Raw genomic sequence first — 25,227 nt, forward strand, 5'->3', positions numbered from 1 at the left:
AAAGGAGTTGGAGGGGAAAGCTCGTCCTGACGAAGACTCTTCTAAGCCAACGGTACCAAACACTGTTTACCTAGCGTGGTAGAATTGATTAGATTTGTACATGGGTGGAGACTTTTAGCGCTATAATGGATGCTATAACGGCGGCTAACCTCAAGTTACGATATCGCTATAGTTCCGCTAGATGGGGTTATGAGTTCTCGAAGAGTTACAGTAGATCCTCGCTATAGGCCATCGCTCTATAGTCCACAATTTATCGACCGTTGATTTCAAAACACTGATTTTATGTTAGGTTATGATTTTTTAGTACGCGAAATGCAATGTTGTCATAATTATTTTAATATTTTTGGCAAACTTTATTGAGTAGTTGTGATAATTGTGATCCACAATGAAGAGAGCAAGGACAAGTACCACAATCGCAAAGAAAGTGGAAGCCGTCGAACAATTTCAATACTAAAAGTCGTTGATAATTTTTAAAATTACATGGACTATAGTGCGACCCAAGTGTCAAATCTGAAACCAAATATGGACTATAGCGAGACTCTACTGTATTCCGAAGACACAATCGAATCGGCTCCTCAGTCGGTCTTTACCAGTGAAGCAAGGAAGATGCTTGATTCATGGCTTTCTTGGAATGAGCAATGTGGGCTTAATATCGGATGGCTAGCGATGAAGGGTGCTCCACAATATTCTGGTGTGCACCAGTAACAATTTTTGGTACATTGTTACCTATTAGTCGTGTCGAGATATAAAATTTATATATGTTTTGTCCAATAAAGGGCTACGTCAATGGCAAACGGGGTTTCCGACATCAAGTCTTCTACTCTGCATAAAGCAGGAGAAAATGGACAAACACAAGTCGGGGGTGGTTTTGACAGTCACATTCCAATCGCCGCCTGTTGTCTCTCGAACGCGCTCCATCGCTTCTCAAACGATTGAGAGACTTCCATGTCTTCCAGTCTTGGTCAGCGCCCCCGGAGGCAGGCCATTCCTTAGTTCGACAAAACCTGGAGGAAATACTTCCTTTCACAGAATGACTCTAGCCTCCGCCAGAGATTGGTCAAGTGATTTGACCTGATAGAGTATCAAAAGCCCCTGCGAGACTTCAGCCTTGATCTTGGTTTTTGTGATCATGGAGAAGATGTTTCGGTTCAGAAAGAACCTTGGACATATTCCTAGTAAAGATGATTTGTCTTCTCACCTGTGGTGGAGCAATACCTACTAAGCGACAGAATTGGTCCACCAGCGTACCCTTTATTCAAACCTGTGATTTTGCCTTCCTCAAACCCGTTCTCAACGTATTGAGTGAGGTTCAATACTTAACCGCAGCTGGATTTCCCAGAGCGGTATCCTGCTTGCTCTCTGATCAGCTTATTCTCTACGGCGGGTACAAACCTTTGCAGCAGCATACATTCAAACATTTTGAAAAGATTACATAAGAGAGAGTGATAGGATGATAACTCCTCGGATCATTTATGTTTTTTCCGGGCTTCGAAATTGCCACCTAATGAGCTTTTCACCACTTCTTCGGAATTTGCAATAATAGAAGCAATGGTTAAAAAGTATGAGAATCCAGTCAATAGTTATGGGTCTAAAGTTTTTATTTTGTTCAGCGAACAGGCAGTCAATACCTGCTGCCTGCTGCTATCCTGAATTTCATCGCAATAATAGCTGAGTGAGCTCGTCTGCGAGAACGGGTGCAGACAAGCGATCTACCCCCGCAGAGCCACCTCAAATGACTTTCGGCTTTGACGCGGTCTTGTCAATTTTGTTATTCAGGAGCAATTGACTTGCGATCTGGTTTGTGTCTTGTTGGCAGTAGGGTCGTTGTCAAGGTGTCGAATCAACCTCCAAGTCTGATGATTACTGTGAGTGAGGTTGAGATCCTCGACAGTAGACAGTCAACATTCTCGACGATTCTCCGATATAGCATCAGCCAAAGCACCATCATTAAATATGCATTAAAAAATTACGAATAATAAAATTTACACACAGCTTTTTCTCGGAAATACGAGTGGATCGCAAAGCCTCGAACGCTTTGCCATCCACTTTTCTGTAAATGTATTTTATATCTCAATTACTACTGCTGTTTACTTTTAACGGATTCATTTTATTTTGCTTTACAACAGTTCGATCCCACTTTGAAGAGGGCAGTTACAGAACCATCTTTCTGGAAAGATGTCGCCTTCTATTGTGATGTGACTAAAGTCTTATGTAGGCTAAATGTCACAATGCAGGTAAATTTTCTGTGTATAGGTAGTTATTTAATTTTTCTCCGTTTATGCTATATCAGAACAAAAATCTGGGTAGACGTAATAACTTATTCTCGATACTATCGACCGTCTGTTCTGAAAAATTTGAACGATAGCTGTACTTCCTGTAACTAATACAAATATTTATCAACAGTCGCATTCTTTTAAAAATATCACAAGGTATGGTCCAACAATCCATAATAAGTCGATATTCACTTAATCTAACAGATATAGATTTATCGTTACTATCGATTCGATAGTATCGAAAAGTTATCATTCCAGCCCTTATGTTTATTCTGTGTGATATATCAGATTACTGTGTTTCTTTTCTGTCTGATCATTAAAGTGTATCCAGAATTTTATTTTTAAATTTATGCTTTTAAGGGAAACAATCACACAATCTTCCATCATCTGGAAAAAATAGATGTTGTCATTGAAGATTTTAAAATTTTAAAGTCAGAGTTACTGAAAGAAGAGCTTAAGCGTTTTCCCTTTTGCGATCAAATGAGAGAGGAAAAAAAATGTTTGCACTTTTGATATTTATGACTACAATAGTTGAAATTTTACAAAATTTGAAATTATAAATAATAAAATGTCTGATTTCACATTATTATAGTTTCAAAATTTAACACTTATTTTTGCTGTGCAGTTTTCAAAGATTAATTTCGTTATTTTTACATGACAAATGCAAAGAAACATTATTTTTACTTATTTTTACATACATTATTTTTATTTAATTTAGTTTGTTTTCAAAATTTCCGTGAAAAGTTTAATAGATATTAAAATTAAAAGGACCGATATTTTAATAAAAGTCGTTATGAAAAAAAAAGGAATATAAAATTATTTTTTTATTTGCGTTTCTATCTTAGAGAATAAATCTACTGAATGAATAATTGATACTCTTAATAATATTCTTATAATATATATATATATATATATTAATTCTTCAAAGAAAATTTATAACAATTCTAATCTTTTGATGAGCAAAGTGGTGCAAATGAAAAAATGATTTTCTTCCCCTAGTGCAGCACTGATGCACCGACAAATTTCAGCTGGCTTGGAGAAAAACACTCGAGCCTCTTGCGCATTTTTTTTTCGCACCTCCACCACAATTTTTGATAAAATTGTTCAAAACACTGCAATTTAGTCACAATCACTCTCTTTTGGTATAAATCAAATAATATTTCTGCGAATCACACTCTCTATTTGAGCTGTCTTTGTAGCGGGGAAGAAAATTCGTCTCTTGGTACACTTGGCTCTGTTATCAAATGTACACATTTTTCTATCACACATCCCATCACTATCACACACCAGGAAGAGAACACCGTGCACTATATCATTCATCATCACCAATTTCCACTAATTTCACATGAAGAACTTCACGAAAAAATTTGACTTGATAAACAAAAATAAAAACACGACTGAGTCCCTTTCCCAGACAATTGATGGCGCTAGAGTGGCGAAAAATCTCCAAAAACAAATTTCTAGTGGAAAAAAATATGTGAAGAAGTGCGACAAGCAATGTTGTTCTTGGATTTGTGCTAAAAGCCAGGCCTGTCTCCTAATGTGATATGTGTTTTTGGGCGCTTAATTAAGCATAGTAGTGCTGTGCATTGGTAGTTTTCCTCATATCCTTCCAGGATTTTGAAAAATTCCCCATGAAGTTGAGTCTTCTACTACATATTTCAAGTCAATGGTTTTGTGGTAAAATCGTCAATTCTTTGTGAGTAACTGAATTCAACCAAATTTTAACAAGTGATTCTTCGTGGAAGTGGCTCAACTTTGTAGAATTGACGGTTTTTCACGTGAAAAAAATCAATTTCTTTCTACATAAATATGCCCGCGATTTCAAATTACAGGGTAACCCCTAATGAATTCGGATATTGAGCCAGCTCATGCTGGGTTTAAACGTTTGAACTTCCAACGGGTTGCTAGGTAAGTTCTCTCTGACCTTCGAATCGGTAAAGGAAAAACTTAACCGGGGAGAGCTCTCAAATCGGGAGGGTTATTACTGAACGAGAGGAAATGGGAATTAAATTAAAAAAAATGTGAAAAATATCATTTCATATAAAAACATATCAAATCTGTGTTATTTGAGTACTCTAGAGTATTTTTTGTGGTCTAATAGTTCCAGTTTTTTTTTTTAAAGACTTATGCTTTACGCAGGAATTCTTAAATTGACTTTACACTTTTCGCTTTATGTTTTTAAATTAAACCAGAGAGAAATTCAAAATTTTGAAACAAAGGATTTATACGCTAATTTGCGGAAATAACTTTGGTTTGCTTAAAAAAATAAGAAAAACAAATGTCGAGTACTGACCTTTAAAGTCCTCTCCCAAATTCCTAATAGTCTCCCTAAGTTAAATCAATATTTGGATATTGCGGTGAATCGCATGACGGTGGATGTTCCAGGCAATCCGTAAGTTTGAGGTTTTTCCCCCCAACGCTTTCAGAGAAAGTCTTGGAAAATAGAGCTGGTCGTATGAGCGGAAGATGGTGATTTTGATCAGCTGGTGGAGTTGGTAGCATCTGATGTGGCTGAAGATTCTGCAGGAGTAAGTTATTGGTGTTGATGAACTTTGAAGGATCTCTGAGCACAAGATTGCTCTTCACTTTGATCTTATTATGCTTCGGCAGTGGAGGAGTTATTATATTGAGCGTTTCTACATCAGGAATGATTGTGGGTGGCGTTACAGATGGTTCTGTAGCATCTGACAGAATCTCCAAGATATCTTCTCCAAGATGATCTGTAAAGAATTTCTGAGGGTCCCTTTCCGGGGATGTTTCGTGCTTAGCCACATGAAGACGAAGTTTTGTCTGATTGAGCGTCTCGAAGGTACACTTTGTGCATTTGAAAATGACTTTATCTGCTTCAGCTGGATGCATCTTCACCAGGTGATTCTTCATGAAAAGTTGGACAAAACAATTTTGAATGAAGTATTTTTAATGGATAAAAGAAATGAGTTGGAAAAGTAATCTTTTTAAATCATCACATATCACATCATCAGTTTTGAACTAGAAATACTTTATCAACTTTGCTGTTCAGAAGAACATTTGATGAGCGATTTGGTTCGCATGAAATGACTTTTAAAAAGTATTGGCGGATGGGATCGTTGCAATAGCAACTATAGTGGTGCATCAATTTTCTGTAAATGAAATTGAGGCCATTAATAGCCGACACAAAAAGATTCCGACGCGCGACGATTCCGACGGTCCTTTAAAACAGCATCGGTTAAATACACTACACCACGCTCCATCGAAGCATCACTAAAAAGATCCCGTCGAAAGATTGGCTTTCGGAATTACTTCGAAATAAAATTTAATGGCCGTACTCACTATGGCGTTGTTATCTTGTAATCTGTAATCTGTAAAGGGCTGTTAAGGCCATCATCGTGAGTGGCAAAAGTTTAGTTACTTTGACGTTTCGTAATCTTTTTAAGTTTTTTTGTTTACATTTTGGTGTTTGTCGTCAATGAGTCGCAAGTACAATAAACATCGTTTTATCAATTTCTTGGAGCAGGAGGCAATCTGCGATCTCTTGGATGTGAATGAAGAAGAAGAAAGGACAGGTAAGAAATTGACTTCCTACAAAATTACAATTTTTACCCCATGAATTTTCTGGGACAAGTTCAAGATGATTTGGTGGAAGCCGCGATTGACCGTCTTCTGGAGGGATTATTAATCATGATTACTCATCGATATTTGTACAGGACAAGAGTGCCGAAATCCAGTGCCTGGTATGAGAGAATAGTGCCTCAGTATGATCCATCAAGATTTCTTCAAATGTTACATGTGTCACGGGAAGAATTTGACTTCATCCTGAATGAAATCACTGATGACCTAGTTTTCACTGTACAAACACTGCACAAATTCTGAGGTTATGTCATTTGTCATTCAATTTTAGCTTTTTCTGGAAGCTCCGAAAGCTTTCGGAAAGACATGAAGTTAGCTGCTAGTACTTAACAAAATAAATTTTTTACGAGATTACAAGATTACGCACCCCAGGGTCCATTATCTCGTAATGTTCTCGTAATGTATTTTATGAATGGAAAAATTGTAACAAAATTACAGATTACGGAGATTACGAGATAACAACGCCATAGTGAGTACGGCTAATGTTTCAAAAGGCAGTCCGGGGATGCAGCTAATGCCACAATCCCTTGAAATGTTTCGACATTTTTTTTTTACTGTTTCAATTAACTGAATCCGACCAAAATTATCTGGGATTTTGAGAGATGTTCTTCACGGTCAAATCAACATTTGACATAGACTTTCTTCAACTTTTAGACACAAACTACTTAGACTACTGGCAGCAGTAATTTGATACAATATTGAGTCTTAGATGAGGAGTGAGACCTAGGGTTGTTCATTTTTACACCGTTAGGACAATACTTTATTAGAATTTATAATGGCTCCATTTAGTAATAACCTTTCGAAGAGACAAAGCCACTTCAAAGCCAAGCCAAACCCATTCGAAAATCTACGGGAAGCCTAAAGTGAAAGTTCATGTGCTCGCCGCCTTAGCGCTGATAGTTCTGCCATTTCGAATTTCAGTATTCTTGACACTTCAATCGTCAACAGTGTGCAAACGTTTGCTGCAATAAGTGAATTTTTGTGTAGTTTTGTGGAATTTCAGGATGGCAAAACGTTTGAATTGCAATTTCATTTAAATAAATGTCCTTTTCATGAACTTGCTCACTTTTGTGTGGTTTAAACGTTCGAACTTCCAACGGATTTTTTTTGGTAAGTCCTCTGGTCCTCTCTGATATACCTTCGAATTTGTAAAGGAAAAACGGGAAAAACCTTAATCGGAGAGAGTACTCAAATCGGGAAGGTTATTACTGAACGAGAGGAATTGCTCAATTAAGTAATAACTTTTCGGAGAGACAAAGTCACTCCAAAGCCAGGCCAAACCTATTCGAAAATCTACAGAAAGCCTAAAGTGCAAGTTCATATACCCGACGCTTTAGCGCTGATTGTTCTGCAATTTCCAATTTCGATATTCTTGACACTTCAATCGTCAACAATGTCAACAACAGTGTGCAAAAATTGCTGCGAAAAATGATTTTTTGTGTAGTTTTACGGAATTTTCGGGATGGAAGAATGTCTCAAATGGTATTTCATTCAAAGAAATGTCCTTTTGATGAACTTTCTCACTTTTGTGTAACTCGTCGGTTTAAACATTCAAACTTCCAACGGGTTTTTAGGTATGTTCTCTCTGATATACCGTCGAATCGGTAAAGGAAAAACCTCAACCAGAGAGAGCTCTCAAATCGGAAAGGTTATTACTAAATGAGAAAGAAGATTTTATCTGCTCGTTGGCACGCCCTCTAAATATTCATTGGTTATATTGAAGGTTGGTTCTGAAGAGGAATGTATAGAATTGAGTGTTGTAGTTATTATCGCAAGATAGAATCCACGGATTTGCACTTGTCTTCTGGGTGAGGCATTCATATAAGCAAAGCTTATCGCAACCAATTGTCCCGCAGTCATCCGGTTTTGTATGCTGTTCAAACACTTTTAAGGTATTACAATCGTGTAACTAACCGTGTCTTCTGTTAGCCATCCTTCATACGCCAGACAAGGACATTATGTGAACTCAAAAGTTTTGCATGGAATGAGAGGTGGAAAATCAATACTTTCACGCAAAGAAGGAACGAAACAACTACCCGGACTCTACCGCTTATCTCTATTGGGGTCGTCGTGGGCCCATGACATCCAGTTTAGTAGCCCACGCCTGTCGAACCTTCACCTCTTCAGGAAGATATTCGGGTTCACTCTCAAGGTGATCCAAGACAAGATGCTAAACTTAATTCAGTTACCTTGTCCTAGGTGCGCCTCGAGGTCGACGCCTCCTCACAAAAGGGCTTGTATAACTTTTCTTGGGAATCTTTCTTTATTCATGCGCTGAACATGACCATATCGTTGAGGTTGTGATCTCTCAATTCAAAAAAGCAACTCCTCGACTCGGCTGTCCACGAACGCGTTCGTCACTCGATTTCGGCGAGTGATTCCTTTAACTGCCCAGAGATACCTCATCAAGACAGCTTGTACTCGCGATCTTACACTTTTGGTCATTACCTAAATTTCCAGGTCATCATGATCCCAAAACCGGGTAAAAAGCCTGAAGCAGTGGAATCATATCGTTTAATTAGCATACTGCCAGTCTTGTCGAAGGTCTTTGAGAAACTCCTCCTTCTACGGCTCAGACCTATCCTCAAGAAAAGATCCCATCAATTTGGCTTTCGCGAAGGTCACAGCACGATTGAACAAGTCCACCGTGTGGTTCAGGAGATACACACTGCGTTTGAGGAGAAGAAATATTGTGCAGTGTAGCGTTCATAGACGTCAGCCAGACCTTTGATAAGGTCTGGCATGAGGGACTGATCCACAAGTTAAAAAAAAAAACTATTACCCAATCCACTCTCTCGTGTCCTAACAGTCTTTTCTCACCGATCGCGTGTTTCTCGTACGCCAAAGATAAAAGCAAACCACATTGAGAGAAGTGAAAGCAGGTGTCCTACAGGGAAGCGTCTTAGGACCCGTTCTCTTTCTATTGTACACTTCGGATCTGCCAACGTCTTCATCTACAATAGTAGCAACTTATGCTGATGACACATCTATCATGGCTAAAGGAGATACTACTCCTGAAGAAGCGTCACACAAACTGGAGCTCAGTACGGGCTTAGTGGAGCAATGGTCGCACAGGTGGAGGTTCAAAGCGAATGAGGAGGAGTCAGTTCAATTCACATTTACACTAAGAAAGGGAGATTGTCCTCCAATAACACTCAATGGAAAGCAGATCCCTCAATCCAGTTCAACGAAATAGATAGATAAATATATTATGTCTCATCTCAGTGTACAATGGTTCAATCCCAGGAATGAGAAGTGCCACCGAGGGTAAGGATACATATCTAGGAATGCACCTAGATAGACGTTTAACTTGGAAAACGCACATCTTCAATAAGCGTAAACAACTTGGCATAAAATGGAGAAACATGTCTTGGCTCGTGAGGAGAAAATCCAAGCTATCTACAAACAATAAACTACTTCTTTACAAAACTATTCTAAAACCAATTCGGACATACGGAGTTCAATTGTGGGGCACTGCCTCCAAATGCAACTTAGACATCCTGCAGCGATTCCAAAATAAAGTTTTGAGACAAATTGTGGACGCACTCCGATACGTCCCAAATTATCTCCTGCATAAGGATCTCTCTGTACCAACAATAAATTGTGACACACGAAAAAAACCTAAATCTCATGGCCATAGGTGAGAATAGGAATGAACACAGCTTTGAAAACTAATAATTCAGCCAAACGACTAAGCCCGACCTTCCTAACCACGCTTCTGCCGAGCTCCCTTATTACTTCGGAAGCCGAATCCACGACGACAGTTCTGCGTCTATTCTACCATCACTAAGCATCAATAAGCATCAGCAAATGTTTGAACTTCCCTATTTCGCTATACATTGAAAAATCTCAATATTTATGAAACTAGTCCACTTCTATCTAAAACCCAAAGTTAGCTTTTCTATTGATGAAAACGAAGAATTTTTATGTAGATTTCGAAATTTAATTAATGGACCCTTGTGATGTGATGACTTAAATTTAGTAGTGAAGTTTTGTTTCCTTACAAAACACATTTATATAAACTTATCTTAAATTTTTTTTATGAAGTACTTACTCTGTAAGTTGTGCTCTGAATTGTTTTGTATCTACAAAACGGACACTTGTATTGCTTCTCCTTCTCATGCTTCATCCTGTGCCTCCTGGCAGCATTGTGATCATGAGTTGTATAATCACATTCTGTACAGGAAATTTTTTCACCATCTTCATGTTTCTTCTTATGAACAGTCAGTGCTGCCATTGAGTTCATCACTTTTCCACAAACTCCACAGGTATGGCCATCAGGACCATCAGAACATCCATGCTCATTTCTTAAGTGCCTCTTATACTGCCTTCCCGTAATTACAGTAGTTGAGCAGAGTTCACATTTAATCACAGGCAATTGCTCAGTGGCACTACGATGAATCCGACGATGATTTTTAAGTTGTTTGGTATTTTTGAACTTCTTTTCGCAAATTTCACATTTAAAGTTCCGTTCTTCCGAATGAATCTTCACGTGTGTGTTCTTCAAGCGAGAAAGGACGGGAGTTTTGAAATTACATAATTCACAACTGTACAACTCCATATCTATCTGATGTTCACGCCATAGATGCGTATGTAATGTATTCCAATTGCGAAAGTCCGTATTCTTGCACTCTGGACAAGCAATACCGCAATTTTCTGTTGTATGGCATTGACGATGGTAGTTCAAATTGTTTGGATTTCTGGGCAACAAAAAGTTATTTTTTATGAAAGATCAGAAGTGAAACATTTAGGAGAATTTAGGCTAAAAATGGGCACTCAATGGGTCAAGTGGTAGAGCACTCGCTCTATGATGCATGTGTGCCGGGTTCGAATCCCTTTAGGTCACCAGGAATTTTTCTGGCGTTAAAGGTGTTCGAATTGCATCCAGTGAGCTTCACTGCACTTGATTGCGGGAAGGCCTTGTTCCATCATGGAATGTTGTGCCAGAATTATTATTATAATTATAATTATTATTATTATTAGGTTAAAAAAAGTTGATTTTACAGTAAGGGAGTAGAGTAGTTTTACAATGTGAGTCAAGACGGGAGTTTTCGTATCTTTTCAGTTCTTCAATTTATTCATCTAGCCAACGTTTAGATACTGTATGGAATGCATCAAAAATACGAGAGAATAATTACCAAGGAAATATAGGGGGTACCAGGGTAAATGTCCTAATTAAAAACCATTTTCAAACGCTTTAACTTTAACAGAAGTTTCAACACATTAAGTTCAAATTTTTTCTGAAGAGAATTACATAAATTTGCTCCTTGACTCTTCTAGAATGTTACTGTTTAGTAAAAATTCTTTAGATATAATTTGAAAACTTCTTTAATACAAGAAAAATACGCGAGCGTAAAAAAGCGACAAGGGAAAGTTTCTAATTGGAGACAAACAGTGTAAGTGAAACCGCGACGAAAGGCTTTCAAAACCTTGTTGAGTTGCTCTTGAGTGGAGAATTTGTTCTTAATTTTGGTCTTTTCTCTTTTCCCATCTAAAACAATAAAAAAAAACTCTCCAAAAAATCATATTTCCGGGGTTTCCTTGAAGCATTTGCATACACTTCAGAAAAACTTTTTTTTGTTCACGAAATAGGTAATTATTTCATTTGAAAACTTTACGTACTGTTAACAATAAAGATTAGCACTTAATTTACCTAAAATTAGCCAGAAATATGACATAAATGTTAAACAAAACGAATAAACAACAGTCATCTTACCAGGGAGGCGTCACGCAGTACAAATATATTTGAAATTCTGGTATTGGCGCTATTTTTGAGACAGCGCCATAAATTGCGGCTAGTCTGCGAAACTGAAATTTTGCGTCAATGGGAGCAAGCAAGAAACGTCAGTTGGAGTTTTGCGCGAAAATGTTTGCGAATCTGTTTTTAATAATATCGTGCAAATTTAGTGAAAAACAATAAAGTGCGTGCCGTGGATGCAATGATGGACTGTCTGGAGGAATACTGCAGGAGGAAATCTAGAAACAATCCCTTAAAATTGTCTTTCTACAGGTGAGTGTTTGAAGGTGGTGGGAGTCTCATTTAAAGTTGTTACACGCACGTTTTCTTTACTTTGGCTAAGCAATTTATGTACTATAAGGAAGCCAATTTCATAATCCATGCGTCTGTGATTTCAAACTGCGTGTAACAACTCGATTTTACGCATTTTTTGGCTAAAATGTGAATGCATATCTTTGTGGTGAAAAATGAGAACGTTTGACCAGTGGCGTAGAAGGGCGCTTTAGCAAAATTCGTTTAAAAATTTCTACTGTCTTTTCCTTTCGATTAAACTTAATTAAAATGAGTAGTGGAACTTATATTTACTAAAATTTTATTATATTTACAGTTTCCGATCTGATTAAATTTCAGAAAGTGTGGAAGCACCGCTTGGAAATTGAAGGAAATATCTTAAAAAGCAACCGTATGTGATTTTGCAGTTTGAGGAAAAAATTTGATCCGCAAAAGCATGGCAAGAAAATGAAAAATATTTTAAAAAGGGGGCCGTTCCAAAGGTAAGAATTGCAATAATTAATAAATTGTATTGAGTTGAGATATTTATTAGCAAAATGTAATCATTGTTGTGTCTCGTATTAAAAGAATCTGCTAAGTCGCTTGCAGAACGTCTAGGAACGCATTCCCTTCAATATATACTTGTTTCGTACTTTTGGAGTTTTTGGGCAATTGCACTATTTTACTATTCTATTAATTCTTCTATTTTAATTGCTCGAAATTAAAGAGAATAATATCTATAATCCAATGATTTTTAATAGTTTAGGAGCTCAAATGGTATGAGATAGTAAGTTTCAGTTCCAAAACATTCTCAAGATACCCACATCGTGAGCATACAATGGTTCATATTACAGCTCAAGCAAAAAATTAAAAAAAAAACTCTTCAAGATATTCTCAAAATGCGTACAGCTTAATCCTTTGACGACGAGACATTTTTTACGGACCGAAAATCAACAATAAAAATTTAACCGATAAACAAAATCAATGAAACATCTTACATCTGACTTTAAACAGAATCTGATTCAGTGCATTTTTGAGCGATAGGGTCAAAAAGCCCTAAAAATTAAATCAATTTTCTGACAATACCAATGAATAATAATTTTCAATCTAATGAAAAATATTATGTATGAGCTGTATGAATATTGTAGTTTGTTTTTCGAAAAGGTTTTGCCTAAAAAAATTAGAAGTATAAAAAATAATAAAATCATTTTTCTATATCAGAATCTAAAAATTCGTCATTTTTGAGCTTAAATATTTAATAAATACTCCCTCCGTCCAAAAAAAACGTACGTTTGAGAAAAATTCTTATCCCAAAAAAAGTCGTGCGTTTGGAAGGAAATCACTATGAAGAGACGGCGTTAAGTAAAAATTTTGTTTATTGTAAATATCTTATGTACATACTATGCTACATCTTCACAGGTAATATGGAGGTCCACCCACGATGGTAAAATAAGAAAAGGAAGTTATTAAGACTTTTTTATTTTGAATATCTTCAGTAAAATTTAAGTGCCAAATGATTAGAGATGGAGACTCAGGACCTTCGGGCCCTCCCATAAGTCGATCCTGGGTCCAGTAACATGCCCCTCATATCCCCCCACCCCTCTCCTTCCCCTCAGCAGTTATGTTATTTTTGGGATTGCTCGAAAACACATCGTGTGATTTTTTCCAGGGGAACGGGAGGAGCGAAAGAAAGGTAGAGGCATATTAATAATCCTCAAGTTAACTTACGGGGGGTGGGGGGTCGTTCGAAGACACCAAGCCTATATCTCAAACCATTTAACACCCAGATTACAGAACGTAGAGAAAAAAAGAAAGATTAGTTTTGTTTTGCTTTTTTTGTGAGAGGCTTTGTTGTGGTATAACGAAAAGAACTATCAAATAGTGATTCCAACAATGGTTAGCCGGTTTCAAAAAAAAACAGTTAACAGCCCTATCTTGGAGGCGGTTTTAAAACCCGTTTTTAGAGAAGAAACCGCTTTAAAACCGTCTTTTTACAAAAATTTTAATATTTCTCTGAAGCTTAAATTTATTTCTTGAAAACCAAGATACACTGCATGTTAAAAACCATGTTAAAAACCAGCTTCCATTTGAAATATGCAAAAAAATCGTATAACGAGTAGCCCCACCTTGTCCTACTGAGAAAACATTTGCAAAAGATTTAGTACAATCTTGTAAAAAAAGAAAATTGTGAAAAAAAGATATCTTTAAGATAGCAATTCCGTATCTTACCATCGTGGGTGGACCTCAATATTTTCACTGAAATATTTACTATTAACAATAATATTTACTTTTAAAATATTTACTACACAGTAAAAAAATTTACAACCACTATCGTTGGTAATTTTTGCACGAGCATTATGGTTGTGAGGTTTGTGTATTGGCAATGTTGTGTATTGTCAATTTTATAAAATGGCTTCCTGTCTACATATAATTTTGATTGTAGAGCAATTTTATTCGGTTTATGTGTATTATCTGTGAAAAGTCTCTATATTAAACAAAGAAAAAGGAGAAAAAAGGAAAAAAAAACATGAAGAGGGTCTGAGACTTGAGCCCATAACCTTTGCGTTGATAGTCTCGCGTTTTCCGGCTGCGCCACGAACTTCTTTACTTCTCTTAAGCAAATGGCCAAGAGTTGCATCGTCAATTTTTCTAATTTACATGATGCTTCCTCTGTTTTCTGTTATTGCATAATTATTCCTCATTTTTTACGACTGAGGCATATTTTAAGAATCCAATAAATGATTCTAGAAGACCATTAGACAGTTAGAAATGCGAAAAATGACTAAAATCTTAGAAAAATTGCAATAGTAAACAATGAAATTTTGACAGTTCTCACACAAATTTTCCAATACACAAATTTCATTACACAAACTTAATTTTACTAGCATTATGTTAGTATCTTACTACAAATATGATAGTAATTTTACAATTTATAACCAAAATGCTTGTGACATTACACAACTTTTCCCATACACAACCTTATTTCTCACACAATTTTTTACTGTGTATTAACAATAATATTCCGTAAAAGCATTTCTTCATCCCCAACTTTTTTTCAAACGTACGACTTTTTTGGGACGGAAGGAGTAGAACACAGCTGGAGATTCAATCGTAAAACGGTAAATGCGCTTGAAATCATGCACAGTTCAGTCAAAAACGGTATATGCGCTTAAAATCACTCACAGTTCAATCATAAAACGGTAAATTCGCTTAAAATCATGCACAGCTCAATCATAAAACGGTAAATGCGCTTAAAATCACGCACTGCTCAATCGTAAAACGACTAAAAATGCACTTAAAATCACGCGCAGCTCAATCAGAAACGGTTTTAAGAGTAATCTTGACCGTTTATGATGAGCTGCGCGTGATTTTAAGCGAATTTACCGTTTTATGATTGAACTGTGCGTGATTTTAATCGCTTTTACCGTTTTATGATTGAACTGTGCGTGATTTTTAGCGCATTTACCGTTTTATGATTGAACTGTGCGTGATTTTAAGCGCATTTACCGTTTTATGATTGAACTGTGCGTGATTTTAAGCGCATTTACCGTTTTATGATTGAACTGTGCGTGATTTTAAGCGCATTTACCGTTTTATGATAAAGCTGTGCGTGATTTTTAGCGCATTTACCGTTTTATGATAGAGCTCTGTAATTCAGCATAATTTTAACCGCTTTGTGATTGAACTGTCTGTGTTTGCAGAGCAATCTTAAACGTTTTATACTTCATCTGTGCGTATTTTAAGCACAATTTTGACGAAATTAATTTAATTTTAATGCTCAATTTTAACCCTTTCTAGCTCGGGTGAGGGGGATCGGGGCACCTTATGTTCAGTATTGATCGAAAGTTCGTAGGACCAGTTATAACATACTAAAATTTGAGATCGATCGATGCCATAGGGGCTGTGTTATTGAAAAAAAAAAATTGGGGGTGTTTCGAAATGGCGGCAGGAGGGGGTGGGGGTGGATCTGACATCACCTACTTCTAGCCGCCCATCGACATTTAACCTCTGCCGAAAACCGCTTGTCGATATCTCTTTCCGTTCTCTCTCCAGAAGTGTTTATACTACGGACGGACGGGACGTCCACGAAAATCGATTTTTGGCGCATATGATATTCGTGATCTATGAGCGTCAATACGTGTAAATCCAAATTTGGGCCCGATCTGACGAGGTTGGATTTCACCTGTGACCACAAAAGCTGAGATTGTAAAGAATCTCAGCTAAAAAATTGAAAAATGTTTTTTAAAAAATCCTAAAAGTCGGGTCGGATAAATATTTAAGTAATACATGATATGCGCTAAAAATCGATTTTCGTGGACGTCTCGTTTCGTCCCGTCCGTCCTTCCATCGTATTACCACTCCTAGATAGAGAATTGTGAGAGACATCTATAAGCTGTTTCTAGCAAAGGTTAAATGTCGATGGGCGGCTATAGAAGTATGTGATATCAGACCCACCCCTACCACCCCCGTCCAGTCTGAAGCTATCTCGATGAAATTTTAGTAGATTGTATATGTGATAGAGACTTTTATAACGATGGTTGGCATCCGTCCCCACTCAACTCTACCATACCGCGATTATCTAAATTGAAAGGACTTTATATTTAACGTTTATTAACCAATTTTAATGAACTTTCTTTTTTTTTTCATTGTTCTTCGACAGAAATTAAATTCTATAACAGGAATTAGTTCTCCATTGATAAATCAGACCAGAGTCAGTGAGAAGAACTGTACAGACTGTATACTCAAATTTGCTTGACATAACCATGGAACTAGAATGCTTCGTGAACAACTGAAAAAAGGAAGCAGGATGAAAACCGTTATTGGAAAGTGTGTGAGATGAACAAATTATCACCATGGGGAGATTATAATCATAGATGCGCAGAAGCATACACATTAAGAAAAAAAGAGACATTAAGGTTCGAATGATGTGTCAAGATCGTCAAGATTGATGAATTTCTAAAAGGACAGCACAACAAAAACACATTGCTTACACAGGCAGAACAGTTGAATTAATTTTTCGGTCATTCATAATATGAGAATTAATAAAATTTAAAATTACAAGATAAAATTAATTTATAAATAATAAATTGAATGTATATAGCAAGTATATTGCTTAGTACAAAAAAGTTTTAGGATAGCACTGCAGTTTAATTAATATTTAATTTTGTCATATTTGAAAAAAAAATTATTATAATACATCAACTGGCTAACCTTACAAATTAACTTTCATAATTCTTTGAGATTTTTCCAATATTATCTTTCTGTGCTTTTAGTTCTTAGCTATCTGCAGATTTAAACTCAAAACATCGCAATGGTGTTGTCAAACGTATATGTTTTCTATCGTATTTTGAAAAGTGATGATGTTAAATAATTTTTTTTTCAAAAACCATTAATGTTAAATAAAAATTTGTAAATTTTAACTTTTTAGTGTTCTTTAATATTTTGAAGTTAGCGAAATACATGCCTTTGATAAATTGTATGATTTCGCTACATATCTAATTGCTTTCAAGTTACTATTTTTTAAGTTAACGTGTATAGCAATTCGCTGTAATTTATATAAATAAAGTTTTTAATTAAAATAAGTTCACCTCTTTTCTTTATAGTTTGTATGTACATTACAGTTATGTAGCAGTAATCATGAAAATTAATCATTAAATTACTAGCTTTGTCCCAAAAAAGTCGTACGCTTGGGAAAAATTTACTGATTAAGAAATGATTTTTGTAATTTTTTTGTTATTGGTAACAATCTTAAATATACTTTCGTTCCAGAAAAAAGTGTAATTTATAACCTACGCCACTGTGTTTTCGTTAAACGAAATTATTCAAAAATTATGTGTCGCTCCTGGCGACATCTGTTACTTATTCTGAGTGGCACGAAATGTAAACAGCGACACTTTTTAGAGCTCCGTGTCTACCCCCTGCATCTTACTGTGTTTTTCATTGGAAAACATGGTCGATCGATGGAAAATTCGATGGTGAAAAGGTACACTTTTAATTTTTCTGAGAAATTAACAAATTAAAATTTGTGAATATGAATGGATTTTCGCTTTATTTGGAGAAAAATTAACTAAATAATGAAACTGTGATATAGAAAATATATTAATAAAGTAATTTAGTACTGTATTTATCACGAAAACAGTGACGTTTCCATTTGGAGTAGCGAAAAAATTCCATTTGAAGCAGGTTTTGAAATAGCTTAATTTACCCTACTTTTTCACTTATGCCTTCAACACTTTCGCATCCATTGCCAATGGAACAGAAGTTTGACTCTTCAACTAAAAAGTAAATGGAACTCTTTTGCAAATAGAGTCGTTGATGATCGAAAATTCAAATGCAATTTCGAATTTTTAAATTAAAATTTTCACAGAAAGTAGGGGAAATTTATGAAATATCACACTAGAAAGCTGCCAAAAGAGTTACTCAGTGATTATAAAGGGATTTGCTAATGAGACAGGAATAGAAAGCATCATTGCTATGCTTTTTTTTCTCACAATAAAGTGAAGACTGTCATATTTTTATACTCGAATAAATCGATATTAGAACAGGAAATATTTTAGCCATCTTTCGGAAGTATCAAGAAGCAAAATTGTCTTTTGGGCTTTTAAATTCGAGTTTCGAATTACTGAAACTCCGTTTGTGAAAGGTAAGAATAATTTCCTATGAATTTGCAAAAACGTCGTTGATGTTCGAAAACTTCAAAAAGATTTTCGAATTTTAAAACTTTGTGCAAGGTTATACTAATTTATGAAATACTTCATGAGGGTATTAAAGGCGTTGTTTAACGATTATGAAAGGATTTAATGATATGATGAGCCCAAACAGAAGTACATTTTGATTCTCCAATAGTGTCTTAGATAAAAGGTAAATGGAACTCTATTTGCACAAAAAGCCGTTGAAGTTCAAAGAATTCAATTTCGAATTTTTATACCAAATTTTCGAACAAGGTGGGGAAAATTTATCAAATATCACACTAAAAAGCTGGCAAAAGAGTTACTCAGTGATTATGGAGTGATTAAATACTGGGGCAAGAACCGCAAGAACAGTAAACTTCGTTTTTCTATTTTTTTCCTCACAAATGTGAAGACTGTCACATTTTGACACTTGAGCATTTCGAAATTCGAACAGAATGTAACTTCCGCCACCTTGCGAAAGTATTAAGTAAGAAAGTCTCTTATTTGGATCTTCAAATAGATTTCGAATTTTCAAGATCTATACTTCTGTACGGAAAGGATAGGAATATTATGAGTTTCATTGTTTCGATTTCCGAAATTCGAATAGAAAATACTTCAGCCACCACGCGGACGAAACTAGAAATATGTATTTTTATTGTCTTTCGAAACCGAACATTTAACACTTGGAAGGACCCTAGTGGCAGCCGCTGCCAATTTAGTTTTCAATTTAATTTTTTATAGTGAAGAATATATCATTTCGCCTGGACGCCTGATTGAATGCGTGCAGAATTTATCTGGCTATTTTTTCGTTATAAAATTTTTAATCAAAATTAAATATTAATGTAAATATATTGCAAAAACAAAAAACTGCACTCAGAAGGACCAAGTGGCAGTTGCTGCCACATGCATTTTATATGGGAGTTTGACGTTCTGCAGATGTAATTTTCTTGATTGTTAGTGTATAAAAGCCTTAAAAGAACAAATTGAAAGTGTTTTTGCAAATTATTGAGAAGAATTATGGGAAATATTGAATTGGGAAATATGTATGAAATATGAATAATTATGGGAATTATTCAATTTTTCTCTTATTTACCAAAGCTCAAAAGCCATTTTGTTAAGCGAAGTTAATAGAAAATAGTTAATAGTATCAACTATTGTTCATAAAGTAGAATTTTTGCTTTGAAAAATAAGAGAAAAATTGAAACATTCAAAGGCTGCCGCATCCAAAGGCACACCACTTTCCCTGACGCCATGATTCTGATAAAGATGAAAACATCGAATGGTTAAAAATCTTTAGATACAGTACCCAAGGAGATGAAATTTCTGATTCAGACACCAGAAAAGAACTGACTAAAGCTCCGAATGTTAAAATATAATTCAAAATATCAAAATATTATGTAAAATCCGATAAGTGGCAACGGCTGCCACTTGGTCCTTCCGTGACACTTTTAGTTAGGGTTCTACGAAGTGTTAATGCCATTATTTTAGGAAACTCCTATGAGCACTCGGGTTGAATTACTTTACAGATTTTAGAAGCGCCCATAGCGACAGTCATAAGAAGTTAAAATGATGTGAAGACTTCTAGCGTTTTATAAAATCACTCGAAAACTTAATTCTGTTACTTATATGCTAATTTTTATGAAAGATTTTTCTACAATTTTTAATAGCGGAGGGAAATTTTGGAAATTAATTTTTATAATTTTAAGCCTAAAAAATATTTTACTCATTTCAATCAAACTCACCTGAATCTTATAGCACAATCTTCTTGATCACATTTAATGCCAATTTCATCTGAAGTGATATTGCTGTAGAGTTTTTTGAGCTCAGTAATTCCAGTTTTCCTGGCACCTTTGGGTCTTCCGATATTCTTTGAAGACTTTCTAGGTTTTTTCTCTTTATCATTTGACTCTTCCAGCAGATTCTTCACCACATAGATCCTTCCCAGTGCTTTTGTATCATCTGACGTTGATTTAGCTTCTTCCTGAGGTGGAGTTTCTATCTCCATTGGCGATGGAATTTGCACAGAGTGCGTTGGCGTGTTGATTTCTGCGTTATTATCAATTGAAATCACAGATTGTTGGAAGTCTCGTGTGATATCCCGATTTTCTGATTCCCCCATGTCATCCGGGAATGAGCTTTCAGTGACACAGAAGCAGGGTTGCTGAGCAAAATTATTAGTACCATCATCAAACGGGATTATTTTCGTAGGAGAGTAGTAATTTGCAGAATTTGTAGTATCAATGATATTTTCAAGTACTTGGAAATTTGAAAAGTCACTATTTTGATTTTCATTATGTCCATTGTCTCCGTTGATGGACAAAAAGTTCTTGAAAGAATTACTATCGTCAATTTTGGAAGAGTCTTTCTCAGTCATTGCATAATTAGCCATTATTTCCTGAATCGTTGATGACAGTGTATTTTCCCTATTCTCCCCAGAATCCGCAATTGAAGGTATATTGAACAGATTTTCAGAGATGTGAGTATCATCTAAGATGACCACCTCATCGTTGGAATGTTTAGAATTATCATTGGACACTGTATTCTGTCGATTGATGTTCTGCACATCTTCCAAGTTCATCAAATTCAACTCGTCTACTGTTCTCAGATGCAGAAAAGCACTGTTTTGCCCATTTTCAGAACTAGTGGCAGTTTTCATTGTCTCAGCATTACGCAAGAAAATCTTATTGGGCTCATCTTGAGTAATAATCTCAGTTTGATCAGCAGTATTGCTGTGAACAGATCCTGTCATACTAGTAGGAGTGATTACGATCAAGTCACCTCGATCAAGATCAATAGGTGAAGGAGTACAATCGTTACCAAAAATGCCGGATATTTCATATCCTTGAGCCTGAAAGGGAGTATTATTCTTTTTATAATATGAAAAAAACTGAGATTGTAAAGAATCTCAGCTAACTAATTAATGAAGTAATTTTCAATGGACTATTATTAGAAGTAAGAATAAGTTCTCAGTGATAACGTGATAACCGTCATATGGAGTTATCTCAACTTATTTAGAGGGACAGTAAGTGAATAAAGTATTAAAAGTAATAAATTCTCAGAATTGTGATGTGATTGAAAAAATTAAAGTCATTTTCTAAATCAGCACACCCAATAGCATAATAATCAAATAACACTTCTTATGATTTTTTTTTTCATTGTAGAGTAAGTGTGCCAAATTCCGACCAGCTTGCAATTTCGGTCACCTTTTTTTTCCTCGAATTTCCATGAACTTTTAGATTTTACGTACTCTAGAGATTATACAATGCAAAAGAATAACAAAAAATATAGCTTTGACAAACAGATGACGTGAAAAAGATATTGGAAGAATTCCCGAAGGGCAAGGAACTATGAGAAAGAAGGTGTCCGATATAGGGCACCAAAGCTATGTCTATATTTTTATTCATTTTAAAATGTATTAAGAATGATTTTAGAGTAAATAAAGACGGTAAACTCTTTACAAGGTTCCAAGCAACACTCTTACAAATGAAAGAATAAAAAAAATCAATTTGTATTTAAAATATTACATTTCAAACTTGAGACTTTGACGCTTGTATGCAACTATGCCGAAATTAGACACACTGACCCTATACCTGTGTTATTAACGAAAAAATCAATGGATTCCATAGAGAATCATCTATATTCACAAAAAAAAAAAGAAGATAATTCTGAATCACACAAAAACTGACGACTAAAAATATCCAAAATAAGGAAAATGCTGCATCTGCAAAATGCATCAATTGGGGAACGTGAGTTTGCTTAGGCTTGCATACAATCTACAATTTATTTTTTTCGAAGGAGACTAATGTTGAAAAAAATCAATCAAAAGAACCGAAGTTCCATAGATGCAGTAGACTTTGCATTGCAGGCAGGGGATGACTTTGAACTTCTGTTTTTCATAAGCTTTTCAGTAATTCTAGCATATAAGGATGATTTTTAGATCATCCTTGAATGCTCCCTTGTAGTCACTGCACCTATATCACTGTCTTTATATAAGTTTTCGGTAAAATAGGGTACACTGGAGTTATTTGGAATCGGCCCTAAATTAGAATTTTGTAATTTCCTCCACGGTTTTAAATGTGCAAAAGAAAGGGGTGGCAAAGCGTCCCAGGCTTTGCGAAATGTTCGAACTCGTGACTTAGATGCTATACCGCAAAAGTACTTTCGCATCATTTACCGTTTACCGGTTCTCAATCGATTTGAACCTATTCATGAATCTCTCAAAAGATCCCCCAAAATAGTTTTAAAAGTAATGGGATTGATTTTCAGATAAAATTTTTTTATCGGTTATGAACCGGTTCAAAACCGATTGGGAGGTCACTGAAAGCTGAAAGTCGATATCTCTTACGGTATGTGCTCTAGGCCGATTCCTGTTCGAATTTGAGCTTTCAGATGGGGTATTACGGGTATTATCATGATTAGACAAATTTAAATCATCATTAGACTGAATTTCAAAAATACAAATTTCAAATAAAATTTCTAAAATACAAATAAATTATAAAGAAAAAGACTCACCTCAGTGACTACAATTCCAGGATTATTATTCCCTTCCAGATGAAACTCCCCAACTGAATCACAGATCTGTTCCTGTGGCTGCAAAATTTCACTAGTCATGTCCATCTGTTCAGGATTCCTCAGAACATCGACATTCTTCAGGAAGATTCTATTTTGGCTTTCTTGAAGGAATCCCTCGTCTACTGGATTCCTCAAGACATCCACACTCTTAATGAAAATCCTAGAGCAACTAGGACGCGTCTTTGGAGTCGAACGATTGGAATTTGGTGGGGATTTTGTCTGACTCAGGAGATTGGCGAATTCCAAAATCTTATCAAGTTCTGCCTCAAGAATCTGATGGTCATTGATAAGATGAACTTCCAGAGATTTTTTGGCACGGAATGTATTGGAGCAGCCTGGGCAGGAGAGCAATTGAGGTGGTGTCTCTTCCAGAGATGTATCTCGGTGCGTATCAGAGTGACTGGTCAGATTTGACGAGGAAATTGTAATGAAAGGACAGTGTTTGCATTTGTGAATCTTTGTAGGTTTCACTCTGGCCGTAACCAGTTCCTCATTCCCCATCAGAAAGGGCGATTGGGTCTTCCGGAGACCCAATTCAAAGACCTCTGATTTGATGTGTTCCTCAGCCTTAATTTCCCGGCTGCTTTGATTCTGATATCCGCCCATTTGTTGATTTCTTTGCATGGGGATCTGTACAAAGATGTTGGGTAGTATGGTATCCGGACTCTGTACATCTCGTCCGAATAAATGGCTACAATTGAGGCGTTGCTGATCATCGCAAAAAGCACCCGTTCTCTCATGATTTTCGAGCAAAGGCAGAATTGCATTGCTCTCCTATATCCAGTGAAAATGCAATAAATCAAAGGAACACGGCATATTTTTGTTTAAGCAGATACTCACATCAATGCAGGATATGTCTCCAATTGAAGTGGAGAAGGAATTTTGATTATTTTCCATTTATTCGCCCAATTTTTTTCACAGAACGTTTGTTTACATTTTTGACGCGAACAGCTGATTGGGGGAATCCTGCCAACGGCATTTTAGCCGTTGAATGGAGTTACTATGGGAAAACCCCTGAAAGTAGGCAATATAGGTTTTTGAATAAAACCGCCTACTTGATCTAAAGAATTTTCTTTAAAAAAATTATGCAAAACAAAAAATAATTGTATAATATTAGATTTTCTTGTGGCAAATTTTAGCTCTTAAAAACTGCAAAATTAAATGTAGTAGTTAAATTTCTAGAACAAATTCTGGTGTAAGAATTGAACAAATCTTAGAAATGGATTTTCTGAGCACTTTTTCTGGATCGTCAAGTCAAATTGGGTTAATTTACAGTAGAGTCTCTCAAATCTGAATCTCTCAAATTCGAACGCCGTTTGGATTCGAAATGTCAATTGTGAGGTTATGTTAGAAAGTTCGTATTCTTGGTGAATGAAAATCATATTTATGTGCTTCTTCCTGAATGTTTACAAACATTATGGTCGTGTAAAATGAAAAGAAGTATGTTACCACTAAGACTTGCGAGAAAGTACGGGAATTTGATTCAGAGTACAATTTAATCTCACACAAACTTCGTTAGTTTTGAAAAAATCGTTCGAATTTGGGAGGTGAGAAGTCAAAAATACCCCCCGAGCGTTCGAATTTAGGAGACTCTATTGTAATTAGAACAGGAAACGCTTTAGTTTAATTTTAATGAGTTAGTTAAATTTAAATCAGTCTAGAAAGCTTAAGGCCAGCTCACGAGATTGGAATGATACCATTTTTATCTATTTCTATCATTTCTATGCACATGGGAATATATTAAAAATGGGGTTTTTGAGAAAATGCAATGAAAAATTCTTGAAAATGTGGCTACTTTACCTTTTTGACCCTATCTGCTGCTCTTTATGAGGCCTCTTGTCCCTTCTGATGATTATATATTTTTCAAATAAAGATTTTGATTAAAAAATCTTCACTTTTAATGCTACTCACTCGAGAATGAAAAATCAACTGAATAAAAGGATTTGTTCGAGGCACTGACTTCTATGATTTCCTCCAAATTTTCTTAATCTACAAAAGTTACTAGATTTGTCTTTTTGAAAGTTCAGATGCAAATAATAGAAACAACAGGTTATCTTCACCATTTTTTTTTTAACCATTTTGCATATTCAGGAAA

The 25,227-nt window shown here is 35.7% G+C and overlaps 1 protein-coding gene across 1 annotated transcript; it reads right to left on the bottom strand.

Moving 5' to 3' along the window:
* Window positions 1-4,310: 4,310 nt before the first annotated feature.
* Window positions 4,311-24,086, bottom strand: LOC129801209 (uncharacterized). Its single transcript, XM_055846037.1, has 5 exons — window positions 23,973-24,086; window positions 23,073-23,906; window positions 20,303-21,408; window positions 9,937-10,582; window positions 4,311-5,150 (listed from the first exon to the last, which is right to left on the bottom strand). Exons 1-5 carry the CDS (start codon window positions 24,027-24,029, stop codon window positions 4,605-4,607), a joined length of 3,189 nt encoding a protein of 1,062 aa, XP_055702012.1. The 5' UTR covers window positions 24,030-24,086; the 3' UTR covers window positions 4,311-4,604.
* Window positions 24,087-25,227: the final 1,141 nt, after the last annotated feature.

This window comes from Phlebotomus papatasi, chromosome 2 (assembly GCF_024763615.1).
Source record: "Phlebotomus papatasi isolate M1 chromosome 2, Ppap_2.1, whole genome shotgun sequence".
In the NCBI taxonomy this organism is placed as follows: Eukaryota; Metazoa; Arthropoda; class Insecta; order Diptera; family Psychodidae; genus Phlebotomus; species Phlebotomus papatasi.